At 53.5% G+C, this 21,388-nt stretch overlaps 1 protein-coding gene across 4 annotated transcripts in view; it reads left to right on the forward strand.

The window, feature by feature from the left end:
- VDR (vitamin D receptor) overlaps window positions 1–21,388 on the forward strand; it is a 46,452-nt gene that overhangs the window by 8,395 nt on the left and 16,669 nt on the right. For 3 of the 4 annotated variants that reach the window (XM_074853848.1, XM_074853849.1, XM_074853850.1), the window contains 2 exons: window positions 13,516–13,587; window positions 15,082–15,232. In XM_074853848.1, coding sequence (XP_074709949.1) covers window positions 13,524–13,587; window positions 15,082–15,232 — 215 coding nt within the window. In that variant the 5' untranslated portion in view covers window positions 13,516–13,523. Of the gene's footprint in view, window positions 1–13,268; window positions 13,355–13,515; window positions 13,588–15,081; window positions 15,233–21,388 lie in introns of those variants that run through there. The other variant, XM_074853851.1, reaches the window with a different exon arrangement.

The raw sequence follows: 21,388 nt of genomic DNA on the forward strand, positions 1-21,388 counted from the left end.
TTCCTGGCTGGGGTGGCCTCAGATGACATGACTCCAGTTTGGGTTTTTTTCTCCCATAAATTAGAAATATCCCACTGTGATGCCCCAGCCTTGTCTCTTCAGTACAAGCAGGTCCAGGGATACACTGAATTTTGGGTCCCAAAAGCTGCCAGCTCCCGTGGTCATATTGTAACTTCCTGCTTGAACACAATAACAAGACTTTCAGTCCTGTTGATGCTGTATATTGGGAGTTAAACCTTTTTTTTTCAACACTAAGACTCTTGTAATGCCACTTACTGTCTGCTGTAATGCCAAATTCTTGGAAAATGTGCTTGGTGGTGAAGCTGAATCTCTCTTAAACTGGCGGGGAGGCCTCCTGAGTTTACCTAGGCCTTGTAACAGGGGCTGGTCAAGGCTTGTGTTTCTATGGTGTTGATTTAGGGTGACTAATCCATCACAAATCAACTCTTCCGTTGCTTGCCGCTTCTCTGACTGTGGCTTTCTCCATGTCAGTGGCTTTCCCCACCCTAATAAATAAAACGTCTTACAAATATTTAGTAAATAGCTGAGGAGAAAAGCTGTAATTGGAGCAGCTTGACAAGCCTGGAGAGATGCAAGGGGCTTTAAAAGTTATTTTTCCCCTTTCATGAGAGGGTTTTGCTTGCCCCAAGGTAGATTTGTGAGTGTAGCTGGGTGTTTAACGCCTTTTGCAGCAAACATCTCGCAATCTGCTTCCAGCACAGGTCAGCCAAAGCTGCCAGGTCTCTACTTCTGGGAATGACCTCAGATGTTGTCCTCTATTTCCTGGAATCTTAGTAAATTAGTTTATTATTTCAAAGGCCGCTGGAGCAGATCGGCAGCCTCAGAAGGGCCCTATCTCCTCCACATACATTATGACTTTGTGAATCCCAAGACCTTGAATTCCAGACACTTCCTGCAGAGCTCTGGATCGGTGCCTGGCAAAGAGGAGCTGTTCTGGAGCTCAGTCTTGATACCTGGGAGTGCTGCTGGAGTGGCTTCACGCACTTACTCTGGGGAATGTCTGCGTGGTAATATCTGACCTGGTTGTGTGGGTTTAGCTGTGGCATTAAAGGGCTCTCCCAGCCCTCCCTCCTCTCCTGGGCAGCCTGAAACCAGCCAGGAGTTGCTTCTGCTGAAGAGTTGGACATTCAGCTCCTGGCACTTGCTCCAAGTCAGGGGATGAAGGTTTAAACTCTCTTCTTCAGCCAAGCTCTGTTCCTCTCCCAGATCTAGGGCATGTCTTCAGCAGATCATTATTTCTATCCAGACCTCAGAAGTATTCTGCAGCTTAATCAGCTGAAGTTTTTCCCTCCATCTCTAGCAAAAAACCCAAGGCAGGCTTCATATGATAAATGAGATATTTTCAGTATTAACGTTGTTGGGGAGTCCCTGGGGGGTTGTGTATTCTTGGTGCAATTTCTCTCTCTGGTGGAGAGCGATAGAGCAATTTGCATTCTTAGCAAGAACCTGTTTGCATATATTTCGAAATAAGGGAGAAGCTCTTAAGGAGTGTGGTATTTCCCACATGCAGGGACAGCTCCTCTCTGTTGGCCTTTCCTGAATTTTTGGTATATGAGAGAAAATATTCCTCTGCTGCTCTTACCCTGGAATTAGTGATTGGGAAACAAAGACACGAAGCACAGAAGCAATTCGGAGCGAGAGGAGGGGATGATTGAAATCTAGGAAGGGTTCAGGTGACGCTGTCACGGGGAAGCATCTGTGGAAATAATTGCTGTTCTGAATTTGTTCAAGCAGAATTTTCCCTTTGACCTGTCCTTGCTGTGCCCTGCAATTAGCTGGGTGCAAATGTGCTGGTGTTACTTGGAGGCACAACGGTACAGGCAGAGCAACGGTGATATCAGCGTGGAAATCATGTTGACTAAGCTGAAGGCAGAGTTTCCATTGGAAACATTAGCTTGGAGAAATAACTCTTCTAGATAAGAAGTGAAAATGTGGAAGAAGGAAATAGCTATTATGTGCTACTCCTGTCTGTAGTTAAAATTACAAGCCGAAGGGGTAGGAAAGGCAGAGACATCTGCTGCTGATAATTTGTGAATGGGTTAGGGTTACAGCACCTTCATGCCAAATCCTGCACGGTGCAGCTGGTGTAGATTTAATTTAGGAGCCTGTTCCGCAGTTGGAAACGCTCCACGCTCAGCCAGCTCTGCGATCCTGCCCCACTGCCCTCCGGGAGCCCCGGCTGAGCAAGGGCCTGATGGGGCGACGCTGCTTCTGCATCGTCTGGCTGAGGACACAGACCCTGCCCGTGGAGGTCGTCATCTTTAAACTTCAATAAAACCATAACGGGCAAAAGAAGCACCAGCTGCGCTGGCTGTGGTGCCGCAGGGCGAGGGGCCGTGCTGGTAAACATGTGTCTGTTCACCGCATCCCTCTGAAAAGCAAACAGAGCTCTGCTGCTCACGGCTCGTGCCTTTGGGAGCTCCAGACTTGATTTTTCTTTTCTCTGATTTTTTTTTTTGTTGATAGTTCCCCATAGCTAACTTAATTCTGCAGCCCTTGAACACCTTTGGGCAGTCAAACAGGATGTCCTGTAGTCGAGGATCAGGCTGAGCATGACTTTACTTCCTCAGCCTGTGGTAAGTCATAAAAGACAGCAAAAACCCCTCCTAGTGGGACTAACTCTTTTTTTTTTTTTTCTGTACTTTGTCCCTCTTTTTATTCTGAGCTAATGAATACTTCGGGCAGGGATGATGCTGGCTGATAGCTGGCCTGCCTTAAGCAGCATCTCCCAGCGAAGCAAGTGGGGACCTTTCAGCAGCCTCCGCTCGCTGCTCGGTGAGCAGAGCTGCCGTAGCTCTGCAGGGACGGGAGCTCAGGGCCTGGTGAGGAGGCTCAATGCTCGGTGAGCAGAGCTGCCATAGCGCTGCAGGGACGGGAGCTCAGGGCCTGGTGAGGAGGCTCAATGCTCGGTGAGCAGAGCTGCCGTAGCTCTGCAGGGACGGGAGCTCAGGGCCTGGTGAGGAGGCTCAATGCTCGGTGAGCAGAGCTGCCATAGCGCTGCAGGGACGGGAGCTCAGGGCCTGGCGAGGAGGCTCAATGCTCGGTGAGCAGAGCTGCCGTAGCTCTGTAGGGACGGGAGCTCAGGGCCTGGCGAGGAGGCCGCTTGGACGTGCCCACAGCACAGCCAGGAGTGGGCTCTTCCCTGGAATCCGGGCAGAGCGCCTGTGGGCTGCTTCGATGAGTCAGAGAGGAAGTTGGACAGGGCTGAATCCTTCCCGTGAACTGAAATCCTTCCTGTGCACCTACTTTCCTGGTAACTTCAAAGCTCAGTGATCCTCTTCCATCATCTGCTTCAGCCGCTCAATCACAACAGTGAGGTAAAACCGCGTTTCCGCGCTGGTGCCAAACCAGCTGCAGCGCAATCGGCACCGCGCAGCGAAGCTGCTTGGCTGACGCGCAGGTGTGAACACGCCACACGTGTTCGCTGCGTCTGCGGAGCAGTTTTGACACACAGGAACATTTTGGGGTAAACACACACACAGAGCAAACCCCTTGGCTGTGACAACGTTGACCATCTCCCCCCCACATGCACACCCTGCAGTGGTTGCAGTGCCCTTGGGCGTAGCGACGCAGGTACTCCGGAAAAAGCTGAAATGACTGAAACTCATCGTGTGAACTTTCCTGGGCTCTCCCTCTCCGCAGAGCTGCTCGCTGGGATTGCAGCCTGGCGTAGGCTGCTGCTGCTGGGAAGGTTTTAGGCTAATCCAGCTGTGCTGGAGAGCTGAAAAGTGTTTATGGCAAGCCTCACGTTAGCTAAGCTGATGAGGGATTGTGTCTTTGGCTGCTGGGCAAGGGCTGGAAGGTCCACACGCACTTTTAGAACATGCAGCGAAGTGACGGGAGGGATAAGTTGGGAAAGCCTGGTGTCTTGCAGGTTTTTCTAGCAAAATAAGAGTGAAATGGCTCTGTCCTGGGTGCAGTGTAGCTGGATTTGGCAGTAATCAAGGGATAATATTTTAAGTAGACAGGCAGTTGCACCAGAACTTCAAATTCTGGTTGTAAATACAGCACTATACTAGCACCTAAGCTATTATTGAGATTATCCAGTTTAACGTTTTACAGCTGCTGTTTTCCTTAAATCATAAACACATGCAGCAGCTTCCGAGTGAAAGAAACCCAACGCAACTTCCATTGCGCGGATCCAGCGCGCGTTGGTTTTTGTCATCTTACCCAAGCTTTCTGGCCCGTGAGGCGTGGGTTTGGTGTCTGCTGTCGCTTCTCATTCATGACTAACATCCTCCCGTGGCACTGCTCAGGAAATGAGGCATTCTGCAGTTCGCTTGCTGCAGGCACGGTGGTCTCCCTGCTCCAGGAGATGCCTTAGCTAATTTTTAGGCCCTGGTTCAAGCCTAATGCATTGGGGAAGGGTTTTTGCTCTTCGTGGCCTGCAGACTTGGAGGCATGGTCCCAGGCAGTGCTGCTGGCTTTGATGAAAGCCTGAGGAGCAAATGCAGCATCTGCGGGCAGGGGATCCCTGCCAGGAGCAGAGGCCTCCCTTGCGAAGCACGTGCCTCTGTGGTTAATTTTTTTTGTTTTCCTTCAATATGTGCAGATCGGGCAGGGAAGTGGTGGTCCGTGGTGGTGCCCTATCTCATTCGAGGCACAAGGGATGTCAGTCGAATGATTCAACACAACTTGTTTGAAGTGCCAGCTCCTAGGAGGATCGAGTGAACAAGGAATATTGCTGTGTTTGTGTGACAGAGGATAACGGGGTCTGTGGATCCCGAATACCATGGTGGCCTCATCCAACACAGGAGACCCCCATCTCTTCCAAGTCTGAACTTGGCTTTGTGAGGGCTGGGAGCTCAGAAGCTGCCGGGCTTGTTTTTTACCCCTCTGACTTCCTGCTCCCTGCTCTCCTGCTCCTGGGGTGCTGCCCTAGCACGGGGACGTTTGATCTGCCCTGCTGTTTGCGCTGTCGGTTGGCAAACTTTCACCCTTCCCTCTCCTTTTCCTGTTTTTTATCTCTGGAGCAGCTAGAGCTGCTGCCAAGTCAGGGGGGGATCTTCTATTTAAGAAGCATCTCCTGGGGATGGGGCAGCCCCGTAGTTCAGGTGCTGAATGAGGGAGAGGGTGGGGAGGGTTCAGACGAGGCTGGGCGAGGTGTCTCCTGCTTTCCTGTTGCCCCTGAATGCGGTCGTATTTCCCACAACAGGGGAAATAGAGTTATTTAGTCCATTCCTGGAAACCAGCCCTGGTCTGGCTGGACAGAGCCTGGCTACATGCTAACGTGAAGGGGTGTCAGCTGTCTTGAACCCCCCCCGGCGGACCATGGTGCTGCTGGACCCTGACCCTGGGGTCACCTGTGCTCCCCAGTTTGGGCCCGCTCGGACCTGCAAAGGAAAAAGAGCTATTGCTGCTCCTGCACCAGCTCAAACTGGAGGAGTCAGTGGCGTTGGGTATGGCCAACCTGCAGGAATAGGCTTTGTTTTGGTCCAGTTGAGTAATTTTTGCTCTTTGTCCCAGAAAATGAAAATTCCAATTGCTGCAGTTAATGGACGTGTATCTGTAAGCGTGTGATGCTCTCAGGGCTGCTTTGCACAATGTCAGGTTGTGAATCACTGCTCGATGCTTTCTTTGAAATCCAAGTCTGTGAGAGCAATGCTTTGCCAAAACTGTTTTCCTATCTAAAAGTTTATTTTGATTAGTTTTACCCTAGAAATGTTTTTGGGGCTTTGAATCTCTAAATGAATCGGTGTCGCAGATGTGAAATGTTAAAATGCAGCAGCTCCTTTACTCCCTGTGGTGTTACAACAAATTTAGGGCCTTGCTTGTTCACAGTTAGGGCTCACGGGCGCGGGGAGCTTCCCGGTTAGGGCTCACGGGCGCGGGGAGCTTCCCGGTTAGGGCTCACGGGCGCGGGGAGCTTCCCAGTTAGGGCTCACGGGCGCGGGGAGCTTCCCAGTTAGGGCTCACGGGCGCGAGGAGCTTCCCAGTTAGGGCTCACGGGCGCGAGGAGCTGGTTTAATCTACAGAGGGGGCTTCAAACAGGGAGGAGGAGCCCCAGATCAGGAGGTTTCTACTGAAAAGATTGCTGAGGAAGCCCAGAAGTCTGCTGGAGCCCATGGCAGCCCGTGACTCAACGCCGGAGGATGCTCCACCCTTCCCAGCGCGTGGTTCTTCCCAGTTCCCGTGCCGTGGTGCCGCAGGTCCTTCACCAGCACTGAAACTCGCTGTGTTTTGGGATGGTTCTTGCCTCTTCCTCTGTGTTCGCTCCTCGGGGCAGGGACGGGGGGGCTGTGGGTGCTCCTGCGATGCCGCAACGGAACACTCCTCTGTTATTACTCTTATCGGTGGCCGATGGCCTCTGCTCCGGGTGGGGTGTGCCGGGCTTGCTCATCCCAGTTGGCAGACGGTCTGGAGACCTGGCTCCGTGTCTGCAAAGTCTTGCATCAAGCTGGTCCAGAGAGGACGCGTGTGTGTGGAAGAGGCTCATCGGTTGGGAAGCAGGACAGAGCCCGAGCGAGGCCGATGCCAAACAACCCCTTTCCATCTTCTCGCAGGCGATGTCAGTAGATGTTGGCTTGTGCCAAAAAGCCCCAAAACAGGGAAGACTCAAGAAGAGAAGATCTGCCAGCTCGTGTCAAAGTCACAGCCACGTGAAAAGTCGCTTTCATTTATTTGTTGAAGGAGAGTTTGGGAAAGGGCACATTGCTCACATAAAAATCCCATATTAAAGCGATCCAGCTGCCACTAACGCGGTGCCGCTGGGGTCTCCTTTGGCTTCCAGATCCAGGTGTGTCGCTGCACTGAGCGCTCGGATTTTTGTGGCTTAAATGACAAAGCACTGTGCCAGTGTGGAGTCAGGTTGGAGGTATTTTTGATGTGGTGCCCGAGCTGTAATCTGGAAATCTGTTTACTTCATTCCTTCCAGTCAAGGGAATGGCACTTTGAAATATTTTCTGCTTTTACCTGCACATGTAAGGATTTGTTGCCTAATTGCGATGTGAGATTCTATAAAGATCCTTGGCTAATGTGGTAGAAGAGCTTGTAAATGGCCAGGTGGTTGGTTTTTTTCTGCTTCTCTGTGGTAGCGAAGCTGCTGAGGGTTTGCGCTGTGATGCTCGTCTCCAGCCAGCCCTTGTCCCTGCCGTACACCAGCTCCCTTGGCCCTTTTCCCAGCTCCCTGAACAGGCTCCTCCTGCACTTCCCATTCAGGGTGGATGCGATTTGTGCCTGGGCTCTCACCCCCGGCTCCTGTCTTGCAGCAGGTGAGAGGAAGCACATCTGCCATCCTTAGACCTGCCTCACACACGTGTTTGCTCGAGGACTCCTCGAGCCACCTTTGAAGGGTCTGGAGCACAGGTCTGATGGGGAGCGGCTGAGGGAACTGGGGGGGTTTAGTGTGGAGAAGAGGAGGCTGAGGGGAGACCTCCTGGCCCTCTGCAACTCCCTGAAAGGAGGGTGCAGAGAGGGGGGAGGAGTCTCTTGAGCCAAGGAGCCAGCGGCAGGCCAAGAGGGAATGGCCTCAAGCTGCGCCAGGGCAGGGTCAGACTGGCTCTTAGGAAGGATTTCTTTGCAGAAGGGGCTGTTGGGCGTTGGAATGGGCTGCCCAGGGCAGGGGGGGAGTCCCCATCCCTGGAGGGGTTGAAGAGTCGGGTTGAGCCAGCGCTGAGGGATCTGGTGGAGTTGGGAACGGTCAGGGGGAGGTTCATGGTGGGGCTGGAGGAGCTTCAAGGGCTTTTCCAACCCGGGATGACTCTGTGATGCCGGAGGCTGAATGGGATTTGCAGCCTACCCGGGGGGTTCTCTGCTCTGCAGCTCCTGTGTGGGGCTCTCCTGGTGCTGCTCCGACACCTTTGGAGAGCAATCCTCCTTCACAGAAGACTTGGGAAGGGTAGTATTGCTGTGGTGATGACCCTGGAAACCCGAACCTGGGTATTTGGGGACTGGCACCCCCTCTCCTCCCTCCTGGTTTCCCAGATTCTGGATGCGATGGCGAGGACGCCCTGTGACGCCAGAGGTGCGGGGTCACGGTGCGGCCTCAGGGGGCTGGCGACAGCCCCGCCGGGCTGAGAGCAGACCTGGTCTTGCTCTGTCAACACTAATTTTCTTATTTTTTTTTTAGCTTTGCTGCTAGGGACGTGGCTGCTCAGACGTCTGCTCCTAACCGCATTACGGGGGAGCGCTGGCGGCCGTCGTAGAGTTCAGCCTCTCCCCGGGCTTGCTCATTCCCAGACCACAAAGCGTTTAGGGAGCCCGTAAGATTCCTCCCAAAGAATGAGATTAGCATCCTGTTCCTTAGAGAGGGATTTTAAGTGTCTCTGACCTTCTTGAAACTAATATTTGTAGCTCCTTTGTTGTCGCACAGCTGGACCCTCCTCTGAGTGCCTCACTGCAGTGACATGTTTGCAGACTGGGAGTGTCTGGGCTCTCCAGGGTAGGAATTGTCACGCTTACGTGTTGCCTGGCATGGAGGAGCCTCCAGCCTTGGTCTGGGGGCGTTAGCAGAGGCTCCCGGAGGGTTTTAATCTAATCAAATGAATGGGGGAAGGGGCGGCATGAGCTGACTTGCATCAGGTAATAAATAGCTGCCAGTCTCATGACACTGCCAGGCTTGCCCGATCGCCTTGCCCAGCTCCTGGGAGCTTGAAGCCACTCTGGGTCTTGCAAAAAAAACCCCAATGTTTTTCCAGCCTAGAAGTGGAGGTGAGCGGCGGCACAGGGAGCTTCACCTGCTCCATCCATCCACGGGCAACGCGTAGAGAAACCGTCCGCGCCCGGGCTGGTGCTGGGCTCGTGCGGGAGCTTCCCGGGGAGGGGCGGGGGTCTGGCAATCTGCTCTCTAATAAATCTCATGGAAAGCAGCTAAATAACAGGGCTCCCTGGAGCTACAGAAGGAAATTATTTAATTGTCTTTTTTAATAGAGAAAGGGGTTGCTCGCATGCCGCAACTAGATGTTATGAATAGGCTGATTTGTACTGGAGAAAGCTTTAAAATGCGAGTGTGTTGCCAGAGGCTCTGCAGAGACTCCGTGGAGCATCGTTTTGTTTTGACATGTCAACAGTGGTGCTAATGGAGTGCGAGCCAGGAAAATAGTAAAACCTCCATGTAAATGAATGGGTCTCTCCCAGACTTAGCAGAGTCTTCAGTAGCAAGTCAGAGCAGTGCCAAGGGGGAGGATTTACTTAGACTTCAGAAACCAGGCTGTTCCTTTCAGGCCGTGCGGGTAAAGTTGTTTGGTTTTTTTTTATGTTTTGCTTGGCAAATAAATTAACCAAAAAATGCGTTTTGGTGGAGCAACAAAGACACTGAGAACGTGACAAATACTTTCACAGTATTGTAACAGTTTCTTTTCTGCCTCCCAAAAATGTTTAACGATGGTAGTCTCTAAACACCAAAGACTTCAAAGCCTCTTTAATGAAATGTCACTCTTATTTTCTGGGAATGTTCAGCTTGGTTTCTCCCCCAAATTTCAGCGAAGCCTGAACCTCCTGGGGAGCACTTGGCTGAATACAAACCCATATCCTTGCATCCTCGGCCAGACAAAGCCCTGGTCTTGCTTCGAGGTATTTCTTACACTGGGCATTCACATTAAAATATATTTCTGGCTTCGCACATCAGGGAGGCATCTGAGGCGCAGCCGGCTGCTGAGCAGCAGCCCCACAACCCACCTCCCGTCAGCCTCCAGCGCTGGTTCCTGGCTCTGGTTTAGTCTTAGCTCGTGTGGTATTCCCAGCTCTGGCTATTGCTGTGGCTAGTGGAAGGAAGGAAGCGTTTCGGTGCCGCGGTGCTGGGCGGGAAACCTGCCGCTGCGCAGACACCGAATGCGAGTGACTAAGGCTTTCAGCGGGAGCAGTCGTCCTCCGAAGCCTTTTCCCTTCTGCCAAGTCCTGATGAGCTGTGAGTGTGAGTTTGGCAAGTTGGCGAGAGAAAAAAGAAAGTGATAAAGCATGAGAAAACCCTTCAGCAAAATACTTCCTACCAATTTCTGAGTGGTTACTGAGGGTACTTAGAAAGAAATACAGGCTTAAAAGCAAAGGATCCTCCTTTGGGCTCAGCGTAGAGGAGGAAGAGGAGCAGAGGCCGTGTCCGTTTCCCTGTACGGGCAGGTAACTTGCTCTTATTTCTCACCCTCCTGCACCCCACGCCGGAGGTCCCAGTGCTCATGCAGCCACCCCCCGCTCACTGGGCTACAGCTTTGATGGCTGTTCCACTAATTTTCAGCGTGACTTGCCCAGTTTCTTTAAGCTTTGGGGAACAGCAAAGCCCTCCAGAGGCTGCTCTCCCCTTCGTGCAGTTGTTTTGCTCCTTACAGATGTGTTTTAGCTTCCCGGCCGTGTGCTGCTTTCCCTGAGCCCAGCTGTTGAACTGCTGCTCGCCCAGGGCTCTCGGCCAGCGGCGTGCGGCTCCGTCCACGCTTCACCATCAGCCACCTGCTTCGGGAAGCTGCCGCCTGCCCCCTCACATCTGCGAGGCTCCATTTAGTCACACAGGGCTGGAGGCCAAAGCTGGAGACGTTTCCTGCCGGGGTTAATGACTCTTCCAGTCGCCGCCATGGGGGCTGTGCGTACGCGAGGGCTGCGTCACCGGCCCTTCGCGCGCCGGTGGGAGACGGGATGGATGTGCCGAGGGGGAGGCTCGGCACCTTCTGGGTGGCCAGCAGACGTGAGTCACCCCTCTGGGCAAGGCAGGGAGGGGTGTGCAGGGGCAGCCAGCGCTTGCCTCTGCCTTGCCACATCCTCCCGGCTTCCCAGGTACGTGGGATCTATCGCAACTCCGGCCTAAATAACAGCTGCTGGCAGGGAGGCTGGGGCCGAGCTACCAACTGCAGCCCTTTGCGGGGCAGTCAGTGGCTTGTTTGTGCTGTTCTTCCCTCCGGGTGTGTCTGCTGCAGGTGAGCTTTTCCCATGGCTTTAAACCTTGACCATGGTGGCTCCTGTGCCGCTTCATCATCTGGCAGCATCCCAGTGGAGGGCTCCCGTTGCTAATTACAACCACGCAGCCTTCCCTGCCAGCTTCCTGGGGCTGTTTGAGCGTTGCTGCTGTGACAGCTCCGTACAAACCCAAAAAAAGGATCATCTGGAAGTTAAAATTTCCTGACCTACTCATGGATTTGGTGCCTTGGGAATGAGGTGATGGGAAACCTTAGATTTAGTGAAGCACGGCTGCTCGGAGCCAACCCCGGGGCTTCGCTGGGGCGGCAACTGGGTTGCCGCAACTTTGCTATAACCAGCTACAAAACTGGTTTGACCTTTCTGGTATCTGCTGGAAAGAGGTCAGTGCTTTGAACGCAAATTATTTTGCCTCTTCAAGAGGTGAAGGCTAAATGTCAGGTCTGATGAATGGGCGACCTTCCATGGGGGTGGAGGGAAACTCCTGTGCATGCTCCGCCCCACGCACTGATGTCACCTCCATTATGGGGCTGAGTAACGTTTTCCAAGAAGTCAGAGACAGTAGGTCGAAGCAGCACCGTCATCCATGAGGGAATTGCATCTGGCACAGATTTGTTACTCTCTAATGAACATCGGTGACCAAATCACCTCTTCCTTTTTTTAATTGAGAGCTGGAGGCAGCAGGAGGCATGACGGGGGTGGGGGGAGACCACTCCTAGGTTGACTGGCTGCCATCAGCACCTGCTTCCCCCGTCCTGCCTCGTGATGCCGGAGGTGTCATCGTCCCCCTGCGCAGTCCTGGGAAGGTGTGGTAGAGCAGGGCGCAACACAAAGCACTGGAGGAGCGTTAAATGGTAAATCAGGATGCCTGTATGGCAGGGAGAAGGTTTGCTGAGGTCTCCACAGGGGTCTTCACCAAAAAGCAGCCCTGCTGCTTCCTGGAGAGAGATGCCCCGCGTGACCGAGGGAGCAGCTTCCAGTTTGGGTGCTTGGCGGGTGTTTTGCCGTGGCCTGGTGCACGGTGGCTGTCGGCACTCCTGGAATCCAGCCCTTCAGGAAGCCGAGCCAGCTCAGAGCTGTCTGCGCCCTACTTCCCCCTGCGGACCTCAAAACCTGGTGGGATGGAGGCGGATGCTCGGCTGGGTGCTCAGGAGCTGCCCTGAGCAGGTTTCTGCCCAGCACAGCTACGTCCTGGGCTTATCCCAGATCCAGAAGCTCCACCATGTGCTGGTTTCCTGGGGACAGATCCCCAAGTTCTGCTCTCAGCCATTCACCCCGACATCATCCTCGGTGGTAGCTGCAGTGCAGCACTTGGGGAGAATGGCAACGTAAAGAAGGGCAATGGAGCTGGTGCAGGGTCTGGAGCACAGGTCTGATGGGGAGCGGCTGAGGGAACTGGGGGGGTTTAGTGTGGAGAAGAGGAGGCTGAGGGGAGACCTCCTGGCCCTCTGCAACTCCCTGAAAGGAGGGTGCAGAGAGGGGGGAGGAGTCTCTTGAGCCAAGGAGCCAGCGGCAGGCCAAGAGGGAATGGCCTCAAGCTGCGCCAGGGCAGGGTCAGACTGGCTCTTAGGAAGGATTTCTTTGCAGAAGGGGCTGTTGGGCGTTGGAATGGGCTGCCCAGGGCAGGGGGGGAGTCCCCATCCCTGGAGGGGTTGAAGAGTCGGGTTGAGCCAGCGCTGAGGGATCTGGTGGAGTTGGGAACGGTCAGGGGGAGGTTCATGGTGGGGCTGGAGGAGCTTCAAGGGCTTTTCCAACTGGGATGATTCTGTAATAAACCCTCCGGCTGGAGACACGTTTTGTGAGTGTGCTGGCCGCGGAACACGATTTGCAGCCACAACTCTCCTTGCTTTGGCCCTGCATTGTGGCACCTTCATCCTTTAGGGCTGTGAGTTCGTGTTGAACAGTGGGGTGACCCACAGGGACAAGCCAACCCATCGCCCCGTTGCTGATACAGGTTAGCCAGGCCTCGAGGAGAAGCTCAAGAGAGGCAAAGAACCTTAATAAAACCTCTTCCTAGCTCTGTCCCAACACCCTTAGCCTGATGCCAGCATGGTGCTTCCCACCCATGAGCAGAGCTGCTGAAAGAACAAAATGACACGAGGAGGGAGGAAAAACTCAGCGCTGCAGTGATCCCATTGACTTTGAGCCTGCGTGCTCTGGTGAACGAGGACCCGCGTTTATAGCAGCCATTCAGCTCCGCTTTATGCCATCCCACGCAAGCTGGCGGGTCTCACGCTGCTGCACGCTTGACAGGCTGAATTGTGAAATTTAAATTTATAGGAAAATATTACTGAGGGTAAAGGAACGAGCTGAGCACCTCTCGCTGTCTTCTCTCCTTCCTGTGCCCTTGCTCTCACTGAGGGTGGCTGCTGTGTTCGCCCGTGCGTTCCTCCGGCTCCCGGCACGCCGAGGGTGGCCAGGGCATTGCGATATCTCCTCCCGGATCCGCGACGAGGAGGTGGTGTGGGAACCAGACAAGTGGTACCCGAGCTGGCAGGTTATTTCAAGATCACCCCACCCCGGGCACGGTGCTCGTGTCTTGCCAAGGGGCTGGAGCGAGCCGTGACCGGGCTGGGCAGTCAGACACTCTCCTTTGACTCATCGACTTTAAGTTTTGAGCTGTCTCGGAGTGTGTTCTGTCTGTCTTTTTAATTGCAGGTAGCTCCATGTCCGAGCTCCAGAGCTCCTGGGAAATGCACCAGCAGAGCATGGCGTATCTTCCAGATACAGGTAAACGATAACCCCACCCTGCGCAGAGCACGTTCTCCTTGGGGTTGTGTCTGTCTTTCCTTGGGAGCTTTCTCCAAGCAGCGTAGTGGACTAGGACCAGTCTAAAGGTGCTTGGACTGTTGGCCTCGTTAAGTTTCACTTGAAGTACAGATGAAACCAAGATCAGGGAAAACTCCAAGCTCCTGGAGCTGCTCTGGGGGCTCTGCATCTCCAGGTACTGCGGGGACATCACTTGCTGGCCGTAGAGCCTTTGGGCTCTGCAGAGCTGCTCTCCCCTGGCAGGGGATCAAGAGGAGCACAAGCTTTACTGGGAGCAAGCAATAGCAAACTGGTAAACTTACAGTGAGACTTAAATTGTAGGGTTTGTCCTCTTGCTTTTTTCTGAACTTGCTTTTGCTCCAGACTCACCGTCTGGAGTTACTGCGTGACTGATAATGAGTATTTTACACAGAATTCCAGCACCAGCTAAAAGCCTTTTGAAAGCAGACTAGGCAGCAGCTCTCTGCAGTGCCTCTTGAGAAAACCTTTAGCCATACTTAAAACAAGACAAAGCTCTTGGATCAACTTAAAATTTCTCCTCCTGAGATGCGCGGAAGGGGTAACTCTGTCCTGGGTGTGGGGAGACTGAGGCACAGGAGCCGCTGAGAACTCGCAGGATAAGCTGAGCTACAAACACAGCCCGTCCTACTGGGTGGTGCCATCTGAAACCAGCCTCGGCAGGGTCTTTACCGAGCTTTGGCACCATGGAAATGTCTAGCTTTTGTTTTCCCAGTGCTGTTAGATACTCAAACTTTCTTCTAGCAGGCAGGCTTCTACCAGTGGATATTGGAAGCCAGGCAAAGTCTATTAAAAGCTCCATTTTAACATTCATTTCAGCAATCTGCGTTAGGAGCACTATTTCCTCCCTCCCTCGTTTATGTCCCTGTTGAGGATTTACTTTAAACAATGCTCACTCGACTCGCGTTTGGGATTTTTCTCACTTACGGGAGCTGGCGTGAGCGTGCCGGTGCCGCTTCCTGTCTGTGCACAAGGGAAATTCTGCAGCAGCGCAGGGGCGGCGCGACCTCTTTCCCTGTGGTTTTGCAGCATCGATCTGGGTGAATTCTGGTCCCTTCAAGGCTTTTGGAAAACAAACGTGAAGGAGCGAGGAGGGGAAAAAACTGAATTGGGTGTGGGGTGGGCTCTAGGACTTCTCCCGCTGAAGCACGGCAAAGTACCGTGAGTGCGTTTTGTGGTGTGTTTAAGTCTGGGGGTATGGGAGGGGGGATCAGTCCTGGTTTTACTGGGTAGACGAGCAAAATTGTACGCACACTAAAAACTAGCTAGAACCTGGTTTTTGGTGGTGTTAGTGCACAGAGCCAAGGGGAACACAGAAGTTTCTCTTGCCAAATCATCTTGAAGCCAAGGAAAGATCCTTTATTTGCATCTAATTTGCTTTTTGTGAAGCTGTGACAGCTTTACAGAATAAATACCTGGCTTTCTCCGCTCTCCCAGACACGGAGACGATGGCTGCTGGCACATCGCTTCCCGACCCGGCTGGTGAGTTCGACAGGAACGTGCCCCGTATCTGTGGTGTCTGCGGGGACAGAGCCACTGGCTTTCACTTCAACGCCATGACCTGCGAAGGCTGCAAGGGCTTCTTCAGGTGAGTGAGGGTCTTCGGGGAGGAGGAACCTTCCTCCGTAACCAGGAGCCGGCGATCCGACGTCCCAGTTACCTGCATCCCTACAAAGCTGGGCTGCAGCCAGCCTTGCCAGCCCTGTGCCCGCGTTGCAGACGGCTGACGTGCCTGCAAATCTTGATAACGGAGCGATCACAAACCATTTCCCTTCCTGTGGCTTGCTGTGGCACCCTGCTACGGGGAAATAGGTTGTTTTCCCCATAGCCAGAGATTTCCATCTGTCTGGGAGCCTTGCAGACCTCCACGTGCTCTATAGGCAGGAGCGTAAGAGCCTCTTGCATGCTACAGATGGCACCTGGGAAAATATACTTGAAACTAGCAGTCTTTGAAAATTAAACTGGTATGATGGCCACAAACTTCTTTCTTTTAAAGCAAGCTGCCTCTAACGTCTGCTGGGAAGCTCTGTGCACTCGTGTATGGAGATGTGTGTGGTCCTCTGCCCACCTGCTGGAGGGGGTGCCAAGCTCTTCCCAAAAATCAGGGAGTCTTTCAGCCACAGCGCTGGCTCTTGGGGGTTTAAAGGAGCTGTAGGCTGTGAATGCAGCTTTTCTGAGGCTTTTTTCAGGGCAGGGTTTTGAGTGGTCTCAGGCTGGTCAGTAAAGCAGAAACATCTCTGAAAGCTGCCGGGGTCCCCGAGTCTGGAGCGTCACAGGTTCGTGGCTGTTGGTTAGTGGCTCGGTTTTACCCCCGCGTCTGTCGAGGCGATGCTCCCGTACAGACGGTGCTGAGCCCTTCACGTGGGAGTTCAGCTCGCTTGCACCGAGTGAGAGAATGACTAAGCGCTGGTGAAATGAAGCAAGGTGATGACTGGCGTGGGACTGGCTGGGAAAAGCCTTGCTCAAGTATTTTGCACTGTAATGAGATGGTGGCACGGGTGGCTGTGGGATTGCAAACACCAGAGCTTTATACCTTGAGCTGGGCTCTTACAGCAACCAGAGCTTGAACTTTCACACCGAAGTCAGAACTCCTCCTCTTGCAGGAATTTCGGGGCTAGATGGGGCTTTTCACATACCGTGGTCTTGCAGGCTGTTTTCAAACGGGGCAGCTTTGAAGCCCGGCCAACCTGAGCAACAACATTTTCCTCAATTACTGCTGCTAAATGAGTAACTCTTCATTTGGGAGCTCTCCTCTGTGCTCTGGTCTGCTGTCCTTGACCTTCCCTGTCCCTGTTGTGGCCAGAGAAGCAGTGGTCTGCCTTTTGACCTCTGAAATGGCCAGTGCTGCCTGACCACCCCGTCCTGGGTGCGATGTGGCTCTTGTGCTGATGTTGAGCCCTGCTGCTGCGTTTCCCCATCTCTATTCTCACACCATTGTAATCATGCAAGACGTACAGCTGTGACAGTATTTCTGAACAGACATCTTAATGATGTGAAAAGCTCATCTTCAGCTAGCCCTTCATGCCCCATATAAAGCCTTTATTTTCAATTTAGGGCTCTTACTACTTTTTTTAATCTTGCTTTCCAGGCACGCTCTCCCCATGCTAGGTCTTGGTGTGTTCTCTCTTGCTTACACAGGCTTGTTTACATGCTGTTTTCAATCACTGAATTAACTAATGTTTGCTGCTGCCACAGTAATCCAAGAGCTTTCTGCAGTAAAATACAGCAGCACTGCTGTGAAGGAGCCCAGCCCCCTAAAACTCTCCCAGAACAGCCATGGATCCCTTTGCGAGCACTTCGAGTTTTAGAACAGGCTGTGCTTGCGTGCACTTGCTGTTTTTCAACTTTCAGCTCGTGCTCCCTGAGAAGGTCTTTGAAAAAAAATCGCTGTGCAGGTGCCAGTTTTGGGTGGCTGATCACACTCGCAGCCTTGGCTGGAAGGGGCTGGAAGAGGGCGAGCAGCTGTGCGTACTGAACTGCAGCAGCAAAACCTCGGGGGGGGGGTTCCCAGCTGTTTCTGAGGTCACTCAGGCTGTAGACACGACTTAATCTCCTCTGCAGGCTGGACTAGGACTGGTTCTTCTGTAGGCAGGGCTCTGAGCACTAGTGCAGGGATGCAGCGAAACGCAGCCTGAGCCTCGGCCCGCGACAGCAGAACTGCTGGGGGACCTTCTGGTGGACCTCACCTGCCTCGGGGACGTACCTGTGTGACATGATTCCCCGGCGTGAAGTCCCCCAGGAGGTCCTGGGTTTAATGAGTCTATAAACAGCATTAGGAATTTATTGGCACCTCTGGGTGCTCAGACCTGCACGTAACCTGCGGCACAAACAGACGTGAGGCAACCTTTGGCCGCTGGCTTCAAAGTCCACTGTTTACTAATGATGCCAACAGCAACAGTAGCCTTTTATTGAGCTCTGCTGTTTGCTCAGGAGCTAAGCTGGAGTGATTTATTCTGCTGTGACTTGGCTGAAGCATCCACAATTGCTCTGGTTTCTTCTACAGTCCTAGTTTTCCCCAGGTGTAATGGCACTGGGCGTTAATAGCAGAGCTGCTTGGAAAGGTTTTGGGTATTTCAAAACCTATGAAGTCCCCACCCATCCTGTCTGCATCACTGCATCTCCCACTCCTGCAGTCCTCTCCAGTTCTTTGCAACGTTCGATATGAAACTTTTAAAATAAATCCATCCCCTCTTCCTCCTTCCCCAGAGGTCTCTGAAGATATTTCAGGGCAAGGTGGGGTTGTCTGGAGGCTTCCTGGGCTCAGAAGTGGGGGATGGAGCTGGCAGGATTTGGGGGACAAAATGCAAATGGATGCAAAACGGGTGCTGCAGCTCTGCTCCTGCTGTTGACTTGGCTCTTGGTGTACCAAGGGGCTTCCCTGGAGGGCTGGGAGGTGTAATGGGGGAGGAACAGGGGATTATCCTACCCCAAACGGTTTGTGATGCTGTGCGAGGTGGTTCTGCTGCAGCCTGGGTGCCAGAATGACTCCTCATCTATGAACGTGTGGTGGGTGGCAGAAAGGATGTGCCGGGAAGGCCACTGCGGGGTTTGGTTATGAGTAGGGTAGCTTGCAGGAAACAGTACTTCACATATGCAAATGTGAGAGTAGTGCATATCGAAAGCCTATTTTGCTAATAAAAAAACTCTCAAGTTACTGGGAAAATCAGTTCTGTCTGGTAAAGGGGGAGGACAGAGCACAGCACTGACACCGGCCACGTGATTACTCGAGCGTGTCCAGAGAAGGGCAACGGAGCTGGTGCAGGGTCTGGAGCACAGGTCTGATGGGGAGCGGCTGAGGGAACTGGGGGGGTTTAGTGTGGAGAAGAGGAGGCTGAGGGGAGACCTCCTGGCCCTCTGCAACTCCCTGAAAGGAGGGTGCAGAGAGGGGGGAGGAGTCTCTTGAGCCAAGGAGCCAGCGGCAGGCCAAGAGGGAATGGCCTCAAGCTGCGCCAGGGCAGGGTCAGACTGGCTCTTAGGAAGGATTTCTTTGCAGAAGGGGCTGTTGGGCGTTGGAATGGGCTGCCCAGGGCAGGGGGGGAGTCCCCATCCCTGGAGGGGTTGAAGAGTCGGGTTGAGCCAGCGCTGAGGGATCTGGTGGAGCTGGGAACGGTCAGGGTGAGGTCTCCCCTCAGCCTCCTCTTCTCCACACTAAACCCCCCCAGGTCCCTCAGCCGCTCCCCATCAGACCTGTGCTTCAGACCCTGCACCAGCTCCGTTGCCCTTCTCTGGACACGCTCGAGTCATTCAAGGTCCTTTTTGGGGTGAGGGGCCCAAAACTGAACCCACTCATCGAGGGGCGGCCTCACCAGGGCCGAGCACAGGGGTCAGATCCCTTGCCTGTCCCTGCTGGCCACGCTGGTGCTGGTACAAGCCAGGATGCCACTGGCCTTCTTGGCCACCTGGGCACACTGCTGGCTCATTACCAATCCCCCCCAGGTCTCTCTCTGACCAACAGCTCTCCAGCCACTCCTCCCTCCAAGCACTGGGGAGCGATGGGTGTCCCCCCCGCCACGTGCAGCAGCCCACGCTCTGCAACATTGGGTTTGCAGGCAGCGAATGGTGATGTTGGAGAGCACGTCTGGGAACGCTGTCCCTATTTCCCCCACCACCACCACCAGGTACAGCCACCCTGACCTCGGAGCACACCGCTCCCCCCTCGGCAAACCCCGGCTTCCCTTGCTGCTGGCTGTGGCCGTGTTTACTCTCACCCACGGGCTGGCTTTGCGCAGGGAGGGAGCTCGTTATTTTTAACATTCGGCAGCCTGCCTGGGACATGGATCTTAAATGAGCCTTGAAATGGCTGGTTCTGGAGCTTTATAAAAATACACCCGAGCCAGACGGCGTGAGGTCCCGCTGTGGGTCTGATGGCCGCTCCTCTGCGTTGCTGCTGTGACCTGGGGCCCCTCGTAGCCAAGAGCTGTGGACCCTTGGGGCAGCGAAGTGGCTATTGTGCCCAGCCACCCTCTATTCGAATAAACTACAATTTTCATACCAAACCCATAATGTTGGCTTGTCCCTGCACATGGGACATCTTTCCCTGCCCGAGGGCCTCGTGTTTCTCTGGCTTGTTTGTGCATTCCCCAGCCTTGCCCTTGGCTGTGGGTGAAAAGACGAGCTGCCTGCCTGCCCCAGAGACTCAAAAGCAGAGTTGCTCACGGAAACTGGGAGATTTTGGGGTGTTCAGTTCCAAATCCTGATTTTCCTCTACGCTGAGCAACGTTTGTCCCCGTTCCTGGGAGAGGAAAGGTCCTGCTGGTCTTGGTGGAAGGGGAAAACCCAGAGAAAAGCAATAAACCGTGAGCCAGCTGCTGGGTGAAACAGGAATTTCTTAGTGCACGGCAGGTTCTGGAGGGCTCTGCCATCCGCTTCTCCTGTATTAATTTTCCTAAATGCATTTATTCATGTTAGATGAAGGGAGAGTAAAGCCTCTTTGTTTACATCTCCCTTTCTAAAATAGCCTCTAATTGCACGCTACGTGCTGCTCGGGTCTGCAGCCCGAGAACATATTTTATATTTATACCCTATAAGCGCAGGCTTGGCGCCGGTCCTGGCCTGGAGGGGCCCCTCTGCCGTCGCCCTCTGAGCCCGCAGTCACCCGTTTGGTGCCTCCACGCCGTTTGTGTCGCGCGGGGATTTCGTTGCTGGAAGAGCAACTCTTTCTAGCGGGAGACTCTTCACCCCGCTGCTGAAACCCAGCGTTAAGTTGGGGGCAGATTTCTCGCTGTCGTCCCTGAATCACGTCTCAGCTCCGCTTCTCTGCTGCGTTTTTACCCTCTGAACATCCTCGCTTTGACTTTCCAGCCCGCAGGCGCCCTGGCCTTGGTTTACCCCCACACAAAACCACCCCTTTGAAAGCGAGCAGCACCTTTAGAAATATTTTCAAATCCAGAGATAAGCTTGGCTCGCTGGTGGCAGATCGTTGAGTCGCTTTCTCCAAAGCAAAGATGCGGCGTCTCCTGAACGCAGAGGACAAACCACCCTCAGTGGCCCGGCTCAGCGACGCCTGTAACGTGTCGTCAGCGGGTATCGTGCAGGATGGCCCCGCAGGAAGGTGAATTTTCGCTGCGAGTTTTCACTGCGAGCTCTGGCTTTGACCCTTTGTACTTGGAAGATTTACGGTCCCGATTGCAGCAGCGGATTAACGTGGCACGGTGTGGTTTTGGTGGAAGAGAGGGTTATTATGTTAAGTGTTGTTTCTCTTGTATCCTGCAGTGAGATTTCTTTCTCCTGCACACACAAACATGCGCTCCAGCCAGTTATTCTAGCAAAGCCAGGCTTTAAAGGCTGGTAAATGTTTAATAACAGGGGCTGCTTTGTACATGCCGGCCTCTGCTCTGGTTTCTTTTGTTGCTGGTGGGGGTTTTTCTACAATCCTTCCACCATTCTTATGGCATTTAAAATACCTGTTCAAAACCAGAAAGCTGCTTAACCTGTGGTTGAACCCCTCAGCTGTGTCCTTGTGAGAAGTTGTCCTTTTCACAGAATCACAGAATCATCCAGGTTGGAAAGGACCTTGAAGATCATCTAGTCCAACTGTTAACCTAGCACTGACAGTTTCCAACTCCACCAGATCCCTCAGCACTATGTCGACCCGACTCTTCAACCCCTCCAGGGATGGGGACTCCACCACCTCCCTGGGCAGCCCATTCCAATGACTGACTACCCGTTCTGTAAAGAAATACTTCCTAATATCCAGTCTAAACCTTCCCTGGTGCAACTTGAGGCCATTCCCTCTTGTCTTATC

This window comes from Strix uralensis, chromosome 33 (assembly GCF_047716275.1).
Source record: "Strix uralensis isolate ZFMK-TIS-50842 chromosome 33, bStrUra1, whole genome shotgun sequence".
NCBI classification, from domain to species: Eukaryota; Metazoa; Chordata; class Aves; order Strigiformes; family Strigidae; genus Strix; species Strix uralensis.